We start from the raw sequence: 15,442 nt of genomic DNA on the forward strand, positions 1-15,442 counted from the left end.
TTCTGTTTTCAGTCGATAAATTGATTAATGAACTGATAGTTTTGGCTGCAAACGCAGGTGTGCTCTTATGGCCAGTGTTAAGAATGAAGGAAGGTGACTCGTGTTAGCGATCACTGCGCTGGCCCAATTTCCTAAACCAATTACTGGCACAAGAATGCGGTAGGATAACCAATTTGAAGTTATGTCTCGCTGCTGTCGCCTATTTCTCATTTGAATATGAGGAGCCAAGTGCACAGTAACAACATTATTACACGGTGCCAGTAAATAGAATATTAAATCTGAATTTTCTGTCATTTTGGCCGAAGCTGGAAAAAGCTGTGTAACGTGCAGTGTGTTTGAGGAGGGTGCAGCGTGCCCTGCTCGGTCCCTTGGCTTGTGAGGTAGAAGAAAAGCGATGCCAGCTGACGGATTGATGCCCCATTAGGGGGTTAATCAGCAATGTTTAATGTGCCAACTGGCCCTTGTCTGTGTTCGAAATGAAGTCACGGGGAAGGAGGAGGTTTGTGGGTAAATGTTGAAATATGGCTCCTGAGCTGCTTCATAGCAGTTTCTCTTCTTTCTTTTAAATCCACCTGGAAAGTATTTCGGGTCTGCATACGTGACCTGCTTGCAGGTTTGTTGGCCCGTCTGCCCACTCACTGAACTTTTGACCTTTGGCCTCTTTGCTTGGCCAACCCGTGACCTGTCTGCGCGTGTGAATAATCGCCCACGCCGTCTCAGAGCACACCGAGTTTCTTCAGACGTAGCCGCGCGCCGTGTCTGTCCGTCAGAATATCCGCCCGGAGATTCATTTTTCAGCACGTTCATCGGCGTATGGATTTTGTGACATTTGGGTAGCGGCTGCTCGTTTGCGAGGAAGCGAGGAATATGTTAATGACCCTCCCCTCTTCCTCCTTGTTCTCCGTCACTCTCTTTTCCTCTCCTTCAGTTGGTGTCTGTGTGCTTTTCTAGAAGCACACACACTCTCACACACACATTACGAGGCAGGCGCAGGCTCTGTGCATCGCTGCGACTGCTCGCCATCAGGGTTCAAAAGTTCACGCTATTCCCCGAGGGCTACTGTGCTGCTGCAGATGCTGATAGTCTTTTCTTTCTCCCTCTCTCCTGGCTGCCTTTCTTTCCCTCTCTCCCTCGCTGTTTACACTATTAATCTTGTACACTCTCTCTCACACACTCACTCACGCTGCCTGGCAAGAAGAGAGCGGCTTGAAGGGGGGATTTGGACGTATTTAACCGAAGGGCATCCATCACTCTCATCTCCGGCTTCACCCCCCCCCCACACCCACCCACCCACCACCACCAAAAGCCGCACGGTGTAGTTTTCTGCATCCTCCTGGTTTGAAAGCCCCGTGATGCAGCTCTCCTCTCATTTGCTTTGTTTTATTGTTGCACGGCATATAATTACATCCCTCCGTTGCCTCTGGTGCGGCAGTGCCGTGCTGAAACCTAGGGAAAACAGGCGAAGGTAAATGTGCAGCAGTCCATCTGTAAAGAGGCGCATAGGCAGAATGCAAAGTGGGAAGCCGGGGCAGGGTGGCTCCTAATCTCCCCCAGAGCTGTCAATGTCACAGACAAATAGCAAAACTATCAGATGCGGCGGGTTCACCCAGAGGTTAGCGTTCCCAGGTACCTCCTGCATTCACTCCCTCTCTTTTTCCCCCTTCCTTGCAAATGAGAATTTGATTTTGCCCTCCACTGGAATCCATTTCTGGAGATGAATGAAGTTTCAATGCCAAGCCCAGGTGGCCCTGCTGATTTCTTAGGGAAATAAATGGGGATGGGAGAGATGTGTTGGCCTGTACACAGACAGTGACACGGCGGCTCCCGGTGCCTCTGGGATCCTTGTGTTTAATTGTTGCTGTAATGTAGCACTTTAAGGTCATTAACTTGCCCTTGTGGAGTTATCCGAGCATGTCGAGGATGCATCCCTCTTTACTCCGAGCTCTGCGCACGGCTGGGAGAAGTCACCGCTCTGAGCGTGTGCCAAGTGGGACAGGGGCTGCTGTGGGCTTGTATGCTGTTTTAAGATCGCTTATCTACAATGGTAATTTTTCACCCCTGAGTTACAGCAGCCTTTCCCGTGAGTTGGCTCATCTGAAAGAAATCAGGAGTCGAATGGAAACACATGTAATTACACAGGAACTTGGTCCTGCGTGGCAGTACGGATGCAGTAATTACTTACATTTAGTCAGTTAACTTTAAAATATAAATTCCCTCCAGTACTAATCACAGTTAAAATTAAAACTTTTTTATGAGATGTAAAATAAACATAATTTTTTACGTTTTTAAGGTTGTTTTGCATAATTTAATATGCTGAGTGTAATTTTGGTTGTCGCTTGGAAAAATAGCTAAAAACTGAGGGCAAACATTATTTTAAAACTTGACCAATACTGCAAAAACATTCGCTGAATAATGATCATCCTTACTGTTTTATATTATATTATTTTTTTATGAGTTCATTTGTATATTGTCAAAAAAATTAGTTTTAAATGACTTCCGCGGCAGTTACTGTCACGGAGGCTGATTTACCGTTTCCCTGCGAATGAAGCTCGACTGACGTGGTTTTGGCTTTTTTTTTCTTATTTGGTCTTTTTCTTTTCTTTTTTGGTTTATTTTTTTAATATTAAAATATTACAAAGAAATTCAAAAAGATAAGAGCAACAAAAAAGTTTTAAAAAGTTTGTAAATGATTTTAAAAAAAGAAATCTAGTTGATAGTTATATAATTACTTGGCTTTGTTTTTAAGAAGCTTTTAATGTTTTAAATAATCATTTGAATCATTTAGCTGCTGCCATGATACTTTAATTATTTGTTTTATATATTTATTATTATTTGTTGTTTTCTTCAGCAAAAAAAATGTTTTTAATCCTTAAAAAGTGTCAAAATCCTTCAAAAGAAATCTTCATTTATGGGTCATTCTTCTTTATGAAAGACTGAATTATTGAAACCCTAAAACATAATTAATATATCAGAGTTAGGTTTTGCTGTTCATCAACAAAATTTAAAGGGTAAACCAAACTAAAAAAAAGTTTCTGTTTGAAAAACCTGCTCATTATTATTAATAAATAGTAGTATTAATTTCATTATTAATTAATGTGAACAGTTGTTTTGATTTAAATGAATCCACATGCGCTAGAACAATCAATAATTTGGTCCTCTAAAATAATTTAAACTAAAAAAACATTTTTATTTTAATTATAAGTCAATAAATCAAATTTGATTAAGACGTTTTTTAACAAGCATTCAGCCTTATTTTCCTCCACAGAATCATTTTTCCATCACACCTGTTGCCAGCTGGAATTGCCGGTGATTTATGATTGGAAATCATAAAATATTACTTTATTTATTGACATGGTGTTTAACAACAGTGGCTATAAATAGGAGTGCTTTATATAACATGGTAATAGGTGTGAGATATTGCTCTAAAATCGTGGTCCTTTCTTTAAAATTACATTTAAAGCATTTAAGCGGCGATCACAGGAGCATTTTAAAGGTGCAATAACTGTACATTCAGAGGGCAAGTGTGCTGATTTTTTTGTGAGTGTTTTTCCCTCCAGGCTCTGCCTTTGATTGCGCTGTTTCCCATTTTTATCACTGAGACGCAGGCTCCTCTGTGGGCCTGAACTCCTCCATTGTTGGTATTTATATTCTTACGACTGTTTCTTTCTTTTTCTTTTTTTTTTTGGTCTCTGTCAGCGAAGCAGCTGAAAACCATCCCCAGCGATTAGAGGATCATTGTATCTGCAGTTAAGCATTTGAATAGTGGTAGTAAATCTAGAAAAGGGAAATTCAGGGTCGCTGTAGACGCTGCTTATGGCTGCCCAGGGGGAAGCCGATGTCACATAGTAAATTTAGCCCCTTAGTGTCTTTACAGTGGCCGGCCCGTGATGTTTGAATGTAGGAGTGGAGCAAAACCGAGAATGACTTAACATCTATTCCCGCGTATGGGCACCTAAATATATATTTTTTTGTTCACAGTTACAGAAAAACAGAAACAGTAGATAACTCTCTGCAGATGCAGCCTAAGCGAATGTCCTGAATCGAAATCAGTCAAGAAGTGCAATTAAATATTTGCAGGAAAGTTTTTATTCTGTTCTGTTGCCCAGATCTCGAGTCAGATTTTTTATTAAGACCTGACTCGTATAAAAAAAGAAAACCTTGATCACTCCTGCATACATTTCTGATCCTTTTAAGTATTATTAGACGGTGATACAGCTGTGATATAATGATCTGTGTGTTTTCTTCGGTTCATACACATGCATTAGGAGGTTCTAAACATGGTTTATGTATCGATGACTGAAGTCCTAATCAAATCAGGGGGAGGGAAGGAGGGCAGGGAAGACACTGTGCCCTTAACCTCAGTGCCTCTCAGTTTCTCTCCTCCCTTCTGACGGCCGGCTCGCTGGAGGGATGTACTGCAAAAGCCTCCTACTGTAATGAGGAAAAATGTATCAATTTAGCCTGGCGTGTGCGCAGATTGAGCGCCAGGCGGGTGAAGGTGCACCGAGTGAATCCTTTTTCCTAATCAAGGACGGTATCGAAGAGGTTGCGGTCTCGTTCCCTTTCGTCTGTGGAATCAGCAGCATTCCTCCCGTAGCCCCCTCAGGGCCGGGGAGCCTCTCTCTGCCTTCTGTTTCACCTCATCAGCAGAGTTCACCCGGGGGTCAGGTCCTGCCCCCCTGATGCTGCATTCACTGCAATACCTCTTGCATCGTAAGGCGCTGTGAAAGCACCTCGTGCTCAAGAACTGAGTGGAGGAGAAGGGAAGCATATGACAACTTTCTGCCCTTATTTTACACCTGTGCTTCTAGGTGGGTCACCACTGCACAGATACGTATTAATCCCAATGTAACAGATATTTTACCCCAAAATAACAAGTAAACACTGGGATTTTCAGGCAGTTTGTTGTCTCTGTACCTTCTGTTATTTAGTTGTAAGGGATGAGATGTATGAAATCACATCAGGGTGGTGTAAAAATGACCGGATTTGAGCAAAAGTCTATGATGGGAAGCTGATGTTAAGGATTAAAAGCAGATGCCCATTTCGTAATTGTAATACAAGTAGATAAATTTGTAGAAACCAGTAAAAGAGCTCGCATTGAGGCATGAAAAAGAAAAATACATACAGTTGTAAAAAAAAAAATTTAATATTTTTGTGTAATGAAATACATTTTACAAACAAAAGGAAATGATCAGTAACCAATGAGCAGATGTTAATTAATTAACTGTTCAATTTAAAGCTAAAATGCCACTTGGTTTTATTGGCCATTTATAATAGCAAAACTCATTATTTTATAATTGTAATACAATAAAAAACACGTTTTTCACTCTTTTATTACTCTTTTGTTTTATAGGGTAATAACCGACAAGCAAGAAACAGTCAACAAATGAGTCAGTAGCAGTGAATCAATATTTTTTTTAGTTATAGGCAAGTTAATTAGATTAAAGGAAACAAGCAAGTCAGTAATCAGATATTTGTTTTATTAACTGTCTTGTCTGAGGTAAATAATAATAATAATAATAATACTAGTATAGAAACTGAAATTTGGAACAGTATGAGAATCGTTTTACGACGAGGAACAAACAAGTCAGTGAGCAAATGTAAGAACTGAAACACCATTTGGTTTTTACCGGTAATTTATAATATCAAAACTGTTATTTTTCAAGAACATAAGAAGGATTTTGTCCTGTTTTAAAACATTTTATAGTCTGAAAATCTAAATCTATATAATAATCACCAATAATCACCAAATTAATTGTAAATGGCAATATTTATTAGTTGCAGACAAGCTGATGTTCAGTATTAAAAGAAAAAAAAAACGAGCCAGTGACTGGAAATTGAATAATTAATTAATTTGTTGTTTATAGCAGAAAAGCTGGACTGTATAGGAAATATTTTTAGTATTTTATGACATCATATAGACCAGAAATGAATCGATATTGACAATATTTGTCAGTTTCAGGCACGACTAACGTTAGGATTAAAGAAATGAACGAGTTGCTTTAAGATTAATAAATAATTGCCATGTTTAAAGTGGAAACACCACCTGGTTTTATTGCTCATTTAATAAAGCAAAAATTACGTCTTTGGACAGCGTAAGAAGCTTTTTTTTATTACCCAAAGTATTAATACAAAATCTACAAATAATCAACAAATTAATCAGTATTGACAATGTTTGTTAGTTGCAGACAGATTGATGTTAAGGATTTAAAACAAACAAGCTAGCGATCAAACAATTATTCATTAATGGACACATTTAAAGCTAAAACACCTGATTTTATTGGTCGTTTTTAATACTGTCTTGTAACGTTATACATCATGGGGTTTAATCTACAGTCAAGAAATAATCAACAAGTTGATCAATCAGTCAAGCCAATAATGATGGAATAAACTGGTTGTTTATAACAGCAAAGATGCATTTTTCACTATTTCATGATATTATATTGGCCAGTAATTTGCAATCAGACATAAATGAATAATTAATCATTAATGACAGTTATGAGCTCACACAGTCAAATACAACAGAAATGGAAAGAAAAGAAAATCCCCATTAGAAATGTAACAGCCACAGATGTACAGTAAAACCTCTGCAGCACGAGGGACTACAGTAATAAAGCCCACGCATGACACACACCCTCACTTAAATAAAGACAGAGCAGGCACATAAGGCAGCCATTATTAGACATCACAGGCATGAAGTATTGATGGACAAGGAAAAATATTATCAGTTAATTTTTAATTCCATGTCTTTCCAAACGTTTTTTAGATCCCACTCTCAGTTACAACACACTGCTTCCACGTGAAAGTAAGGCATGTTTTTATGTGCAAAAAAACAAGACTGAATAGCATTTTGCCTGATTTAAGGCTTTTTCCCCTCATCTCACTGTGTTTCTCTCCATGTAACCGGCCATTTTATAGTAATGGTTAGAGTGGAGCCTCTGAAAGTACACGTCTCCGTGCTGGGACCGAGTCCCGCCGCTGCTGTCGCTGCTCCCTGCCACCCAGCACTCTCAGAGAAGAGGCGCTAAGGGGACCTCTGGCTTTGCTTTCCATCTTCTGGAGCACCATCAACATCTTCAGAGCATTTTTGTGTTTTCATAGCATCTTTGGTGCATTATGACCACCGTTAGATCTAATGTAACGTATTAGTCCTCCCACCCGACCATTTCCCTTCATTTTGATTCACTCTCTATCCAGGCTTTGATTGACTTTCAGCCTAACTAAAGTGGATTTTAATGAGAGAATACATTAACTCCCTCTGGTCATGCTAACATAAATCAGCCTTTTCTTGCGGGATCAACTGCTGAGCTCATAACACCATGCTGGGAGAGTGTGAATAACCAAATGAGAGATTGTGGCTTTGGCAAACCGCTGGCAGCTTGGATGCATTGTTATGTATTCATGTATCCCCTCTGAGTTTTAACACGACTTCAGGAAGGCAGCAGAATGGAGCACTTATCGGCACGCAGGTCGGCTAGCTTATGGAAACGTTCCTTTGTCGGAATCAATTAAACACATATCTCTGGTCAATTTTCCATTGATTATCTCCTTACATTTGGATCTTTTCGTACTGATGACCGCTGAGAGCCGTTAGATTCAGTTAGCGCGGCCAGTAGCAACTCCTCACCTTGATTTACGAAACACGGGATGCGACTCTAACGCCACATCTATCTGCTTCTCTTTGTTGGTAATTGCACTCAGCTAAATAGGTTATGCTGAATATCAATAAATTGCCATCAAATTAATGTCAATACCAAAGCTGTGGATGGTGCTAATTAAAACGCAAAAGGGATGAAAATGAAGTCATGGCATTGCCCTGAATAATTGATAACGCAATTTATGATTTTTATGAAAGAGTGCCGTCTGTCTGCGATTTTGATGAGGCCTTAATTAGATGCATTAATGTGTCTCTCTGTGCCTGTACTCAAACTCAAACACCATGATGGTTTTGGAGTTTTTTTAACACCCTAAATTACACATTTTCAAATAACATTACCTCAGAATATCCTCTTAAAAACAAAACAAAAGAGGTGTTAGTGTGCAATTCTCATTAAAGGAGGCATTGTTAACTCAGGACCAATCAGAGTCTGCTTATTTTAGGGTGGGATCAAGCGGCATTGGACAGCGAGAGGCTTTTAGGTTGTGCCGCTACCCTGTGGATGAATCTCGAGCTATTGTTTCGCCGCAGTCGATGTTTGCAGCCGTGTTCACGATGCATGCAAGGATAGTCAAGTGGAGGTCAGGTCACCTGGCGTTAAAGTGTTAAGCACGCACGAATGTGTAATGTTTATTGACTCAAGTAGATCAGAGTGATCCTGTGTTGATTTTGCACCTCCTCATCTATTAGCCGGGCCGACTTTGCAGATAAATGAAGAGCGAGGGAAGCAGACGGATGAGGGGATTAGAAGTGGGCCGCATCAGGGAAGCAGGACCAGAAAAAAAAATGGACGGACTGCCGGCGGATAGATGAGGTGGAGGAGCATAATGACTGCTGTTTGTTATGATGTACCGAATCAGGTTCTCTTTGACAAAACAGTCCTTAGCACCTCTGTATTTATAGTGTCACCGGTCAGTCCATCCACAAAGGCAGGCTGATGATATGTGAGCGTGTTAGTGCTGTGAGGTGTCTGGGGCTCAGCTCCGGAATGACCCGCTCATCTGTCAGGACCGCAAGCCGAAGCCACGAGGGGTTATCAGATCACACACAGGTTTGTGGTGAACTTAAATCTCAGAGATGTTGGCCTAGCAAAATGAATAAATAAATAAATAAAACAGTAATAGCTCTATTTCGCTCTCTGGAGCTGAGTTGTTTAGATGAAACTCGCTGTGAATAGATGGCAAATAACAAGTTCAGGAGTGGCCATTCAGCTGGGCTAATACCCACTTAGTTTTCTCCTTGTTGGTGATTTTTATGAATGACACAGAGGTTCCTGTTTGTCTAACGTTGGGGGATGCTCTTTGTTTGACCCAGAGGAGCCAGTTGTGGGTTGACATGTTTGGTTTTTCCCAGCAGTTAAACAGGCCCTCTCTGAGGGGGATGGACTCCAGGCATTCCCCCTGTCATCGCTGCTCTGAATGGGGGTGTCACACGGACTCATGTAAATGGTCTTTGAATTGTTCCTGTGTTTCAGACTAAAAAGGGAGCTCCTTCTTTTCCTCTGCTCCTCCAATCCCCGTTGACTAATGAACTCAGAGGAAGCTGAGCTTTGTTTTTGACACGTAGAAAAGCCAGGTACTCCCACTGAAACACATGGAGGAGGATGGTCTATGAGGTCGATGTAAGGTCAAGTTCCTCTCTAACAGCTAAAGGCTAGAAAATGGGAAAATACTTTGATTTTCTTCTGACAGGTTCAACAATAACTTCAACATGGAGCAGCTGGTTTAAATTGCATCTCTTCAGGCAACCTACTGTGGAGTGTTTATCTCATATAACTGCAGCAGTATAACAAAGAGAAATGTTAAAGCTACTCTCACTGTTCTGAAAAGGTTACTATTCAGTGTTAGTCATGTTTTTTACCTGCAACAGAAACATTATTTCAGATACTTCAGTAGTTGTTTGAGTGGTTCTGATCAGGCTTAAATTACCAGATAACATTTTATATATAAAATTTTCTCATGTTTCCTACATGCTGACACTTTTTACCCACATTTAGATATAAAGTCTTTTCACCAATCTGAGAAAACAGCCTTTCACTTTTCACTCTCCAGTCAAATCTCAACGTTGTTTAACCCTCCGGAGTGAATGTCCAAATCACATGACTGATTTAAAATGACCCTGAGCAAGACACAGCCTCGCCGAGTCTTCATTTCAGCTTGTGTTGAAAGTGCCGACTTCAAACTATATACCAGTTTTTACTCCTAACGGTGCGGAGATCTGGATGTTATTGACAGACTGATCCTTATAAGTCCTACAACAACAGAAATGGACGCCAACAAAATAACTATGCTTACAATATCTATGTTTTAAATGTAAATAACAGAAGCTTTCTAGATATTTTATGATGTGATAACGATGCGTTAAACTATGTAAAATAATACATACATAATTAAATGTGTTCTGAAGCACGTTTAGTGTTATATTTCAGATCATCTCAGCAGATATTTGGGGTTTAAGTATTTATTTTAGTTTGATATTGCAAAGGTAATTGATCATAACCTAACTATCATCCTGTCATGTTTAAATTTTGACTCTGCACACTGACGAGAGGTTTTTAATCCCCACAGGAAGTTTCCTCTCATTAAAATGCAATGTGAGCAGATGAATGGAGTGCACTGCTCAGCAGCACTGTAGAAGTATTGATCCCAGTTTCCTAAAGACTAGCAGGGATGTATTTGATCCACGGGGTTAGAGACTTTATATTCTGATGTGTGTGAAGTGCCTTGAGGGAAAAAGGGAAGTGTATGTGTAGCTTATAAGGAGTTAGTGAGGAAACAATTAGTTGTTTTGTCAATTAGCTGATTCACTGGAAAAAAATGTTAACAAAGCTTGAAGTCATTTTTCAAGAAGGAAATTCTCAGATTTTAGCTTCTCTCATGTGAGGAACTGTTTCTTTTTCATTTGTGATTATAAATTGATTTTAGACAGACATAACAAGATGTTTCACGTCTGGTTGCTCTCACAGACGATGAGGATATCCTTCCAGTGGCAGCCTATGAGCTCACCAACATCCTGAAGCAAGGTTACTTGGAAAAGAAACGAAAAGGTACGACAACAGATAGACTATCAACAGTCTCTCTTTCATTTGTCCCGCTTTTTGATCTGTTTACACACAGAGAATTGGTTTCCTGTGAATAATTTCCTTTTTTTGCTTTGTTTTTTCGTTAGACCACAGCTTCTTTGGTCCAGAGTGGCAGAAGAGATGGTGCATCCTGAACAATTCGATATTCTACTACTTTGGGAGTGAAAAAGGTTTGTTTTCAAATGCCACCATGTGGAAACATCACAGCTGCATAATTTTAAATTGGATTTCATCCCACTGCGTGTTCTCCTCTCCCCCCTACAGATAAACAGCAGAAGGGTTCATTTTATATCAATGACTACACTGTACAGATGGTGACCAACCTGAGAAAAGACTCCAAAAGAAAAGCCTGTTTTGAGCTCAGTGCTCCCGGAAAACGGCCCTTCCAGGTCTGTATTATCTCTGTATTATTATTATTAAAGAAATAAACTCCAGTAAAATCATGTCTTATTAAGAGCTGACATGATTTCTTCTGGCAGTTCTTTACTCGTCTTCTAGGGCTCAGAAAAAAGAATATATAATTATATATACTATAGTTTGATGGAGTCCTGCAAAGATTTTGCAAAGGTTTTTGTAGGCCAATCCAAAAATTAGCATTGCCCTGGTTCCTTAGACAATAGGCTGGTTGGATTTTAACATTAGTTTTTTTGGATTATTTCAGAATTTCAGTGGGAAAGAAAAAGCTTATATAAATAAGCTTAAATAAAGCTTTATGTCACCACCATCCTTTGTCCAGTATATCCACTCCTCCTCTGCACATGGCCAAACCAGCTGGTTTTAACCATCTAACCATCAACCATCATATAACCTGTTTAAAAGACCCCATTGACTTTTGAGTTCAGGAAACTTGAAGAGCAAAATGTTAATGTAATTTCTGGGTCTTAGGATTCATTCTTTTGGCACTTTATCGAGACTTTTGGGGATTGTAAAAGGGTGCTTAAACATATTTGGTCTCTGAATTAAAACTAAAGTGCAGTAAAAATACATTTTACTGAAATGATATCGTCAGAGCATACTACAAACTTCTGAAAAGTTTATTTTTCTCCTGTAAAATGTCACTGTGCGTCACATTGTCTGTGCCTATAAAAGGTTGACATTCATCCTCTCACGCACACTAAGACCACTAAAACAATCGGTGAGACCTGCCCATGAGGGCAGGTATCGAGCTGCTGACCCTGTAATTATTGGGCATCCCACTCCACCATCAAAGTCACAGCTGCCTCAAACATTATCAGATTATCTAGACTAATACAATTTTGCTTTTTTTGCTTTTTTATTGTTGTATCCCTGGTTCTGTTTATTAGGTTTTTATTGTAATCCTCAGGTCTTGATTTTCCTTCTTCTGCCTCCTATATTCCCATCGGTCACATCATCTCTACATCTCTTTCAGTTTATTTCCTGTTTTATTTTGAAGGTTAGATATTCAGGTGATTTTCTGTAGTTTTACTTCCTTCCTTTGTTCTTTTTCCTGCTCTCGTTAGTGTCTGATTACCTGTTTCTTATTACCCTTCTCTCCTTGTGTCTAGTCTGTCTTTAAAGTCTTACGTTTTCTTATTTGGAGATTTAAACTATTTAGTTTTTTTTAACCTCTTATTATCGTACAGACCTCTAAGTTTCTAAGTTTGAATTGAAGAATGTCGCCCCAGCTTCAGCCTGGTTTTCAGTCTGTGTTTGGGTTCAATGTGTTTTTTGTGACATTTATAAACTAAAGATGTAGTTTGATAAATGTACACGTGGAATGTGTTTTTGTTTTCCCAGTCATTTAATTTTTTAATAAATAAGTTAGATTCAGATATTTTTTTTTAACATTTCACAGCTATTTTAAAAAGAGCAATATCTGTTCTCTCTTTTTCTCTCCTCTTATATGGCTAGAAATAAAAATGAATAAAAATCCAGGCACATAAATGCACGTTTAAATTATAATCACAGTATTATTATTGCCGCTCTCTCCTTCCAGTTCACTGCCAGCAGCCCTCAAGAGGCCAGAGAATGGGTGGACCAAATCAATTTTGTACTTAGAGGTAAGCCAGCTTCGCTCTCTCTTTTTCTTTTTTCTTTTTTTTTTTTTACTTTTTCTGACTTATTGCATATGACTCATTATGGAAAACCACTCCCTGCCTTGTTTTCCTCCTTTCTCTCTGCACTGTTCAATGATAGCCCATTCTTAAGACAAATATATATTGTTATATATAAATAAAATTGACTTGGCTTTTTAAAAGTCACATAGGTTAAGTGGAAAATACAGTTAAAGCAGTATAAATGTTCTAAAAAATGTTCTTTTGTACTAAAGTTTTCTTGTGTTTTCGAGGGGCAGAAAGGTCAGAAGTGCAAGGGAGTTCTTTGTCATCTCTGACTCATACGAAAACTGCCCCATCCATCACTAACTACACGGCCGAACACAAGAGTCCTGAATCACCTCATTCAACATGTCACCCACCATGTCATGTGCACCATCGTGTAGCTCTGGTTCTCCTCCACTCCTCCCCTAACCCTCCTACCGAATTCCAACTTACAGGAAATTGATTGGTAGATGTTCTGGTTATCCTCCAGTGACATTGATTTCTGCTTGGCTGCTGGTGTACGGCAGAGGACCTGATACCCTGTGTTGCAATGGCCAGTCGCCTGCAATGAGACAGCTCCTCCATCTGAGCGAGCAGTCGTGCCTCGTCTACGCTAAAATGGGCTCGGGCCGGGCCACTGATTTGCGGGAAGTAACGGACACTCGGCAGTTTGTCTTACTTCCTCCCACCCCCCACCCCTTTTTTTTTTACTACAAAAAAACAGAGCATGCAAATGATTATTTATCCTCTTCACCTTCAAATTCATCTGAGTGCATCGGCACGCTTTCCAGAACGTTTTGCCTTAAATGCAAGGACAGAGAAAGAGAGAGAGAGGGGGCGTATGAGATGCAACAAAAGATGCAGTTAGATGGGATGCGTCTTCATCTGTAGGACGACCCAGGATGAATATGATAAACAGATGGTAAGCAGGAACCACAGGGATGATGTGAGAGGGAGAGGCTTCTTATTGGATTGTGGAAAATTATAAAGTGAAAATCAACAACAACCGATAACTTATTAACATCTGCTTGATCTGACCTTTCAGATGTGCTTTCCCCTTTGTGTTTTATCCTTTTCCTCTAGGTCTGAGCTGTCAGACAAAATGGAAATTATAACCGCTTTTTTTCTCTGGCGTTTTAACAATAATTTATTGCTTAGTTGAAAACAATATAAAGGCTAACAGCTAATGAGCATGATAACTGTTTGCAGCATGTTTCGGGGGCACAAGTGTTTGTCACCGCTGCTGTTTGGCACGTGTCTCGGCCCCGTTGTGCAGCGAGGACGTGGTGGACATTTCTCTTACTTTAGCCCTTAATGCATGTCTCTGTCTTTTGTGCCACGCTGTGACGCTAACACTTTCTATCACATTGTTTCCCCTTCCCTCGTAGATCTCAGCTCCAACTTCATCCCCGTCGATGACGAGGAGGAGGACGAGGATACCTACGATGACATCGAGGGGGTGGCCAACGAAACCCCGACTCGGCCGACCCTGGCCTCCCGGGGAGGAGGAATAGGCAGAGGACAGGAGATAGAGGAGGAGGATGACGAGGAAGAAGATATCTACGAGGAGCTGCCAGGTATGAGGATGTGGTTGGACACACACTTGCGCAGATAAATAAACAGAGAAGTGACGCACACACACAACCCCTCATGATACTCAGTCAGACAGACGCTCAAACCCTGGGGGATTTTTGCAACATGAAATATCTACCATCTTTCCCTGCTGCGAAATTTGTGTTGCCAGGTTCCTCCAGACTGATCGCTCATTTTAAATCAAGCAACACTAATAAGCTTGTCAGCACCGGGGTGGCTGCTGCAGGACAGGAAGAGGAAGATTCACTTACACCTACTCCAAATCTGCTCCCTCCTTATCTCTCTGAACAAGTTATGTTGTTGAAATCAGCGAGAGCTGGCTAGTTTCGCTCTGTCATAGACCGTCCAATTAGCTAATGTTGCCAGGCAACAAATGGCCCACAGTTCAATCCACTAAGCAAGAGTTTTGGCTAAAATTGCCTGGCAACAGCAATTTAGATGAAAGGAAGTAAAAACTGCATCTCGCAGAGCTTAAAATAGATCTGAAGCTCTTAATGTCACATCTTTAATAGAAATTAGAGTTTGACCGACGAGACCCCATGACTGTGTGTGCGTGTGTGTGTGAGTGTGTGTGTGAGAGACAGTCCCATGGCTACAAGATCCCAAGAAGGACAAAAGGGGGTGATCCGATCTTCTCAGGGCCGTCGTCCATCACTCGTTCTATTAGATAAGATACATCAAGATTCAGTTTCACTCAGTGAGTACATTACCTTTGCCAAAATCACTGGTGAGAGGGGAATCAGTCTTCAAACTGTCACGCCGGCGTTCAGAGCCATCTGGGAAGAGGTACCGACCCTGACCACAGATGGCATATCGAATGACGGGCTCTTTCGTTCACTTTCTCACCCCTTCGCTTATCAGTCATGCTGCACCTCCCTCTGCTCGGCTTTTACACAGTGATTACAGACTGTTCAATAATTCAATTTGGGAGTAATTTTCACTGATCAGCTGCCATGTTTGCATTTAGGGACCTTTCTATCTCTGCAAATAGAAGCATTTATTCCTTACATTGCTAATTAGTAAAAAATGTCTTCATATAGCACATGTTTA

The 15,442-nt window shown here is 40.2% G+C and overlaps 1 protein-coding gene across 2 annotated transcripts in view; it reads left to right on the forward strand.

Annotated features, from left to right (window-relative positions):
- skap1 (src kinase associated phosphoprotein 1) overlaps positions 1–15,442 on the forward strand; it is a 39,340-nt gene that overhangs the window by 11,298 nt on the left and 12,600 nt on the right. For both annotated transcript variants that reach the window (XM_084937154.1, XM_084937153.1), the window contains 5 exons: positions 10,623–10,703; positions 10,826–10,909; positions 11,004–11,128; positions 12,697–12,760; positions 14,188–14,376. In XM_084937154.1, the coding sequence (XP_084793280.1) occupies positions 10,623–10,703; positions 10,826–10,909; positions 11,004–11,128; positions 12,697–12,760; positions 14,188–14,376 (543 nt within the window). The remainder of the gene's footprint in view (positions 1–10,622; positions 10,704–10,825; positions 10,910–11,003; positions 11,129–12,696; positions 12,761–14,187; positions 14,377–15,442) is intronic.

Source organism: Perissodus microlepis, chromosome 8 (genome assembly GCF_051167445.1).
Source record: "Perissodus microlepis isolate ML-2025 ecotype Zambia chromosome 8, ASM5116744v1, whole genome shotgun sequence".
In the NCBI taxonomy this organism is placed as follows: domain Eukaryota; kingdom Metazoa; phylum Chordata; class Actinopteri; order Cichliformes; family Cichlidae; genus Perissodus; species Perissodus microlepis.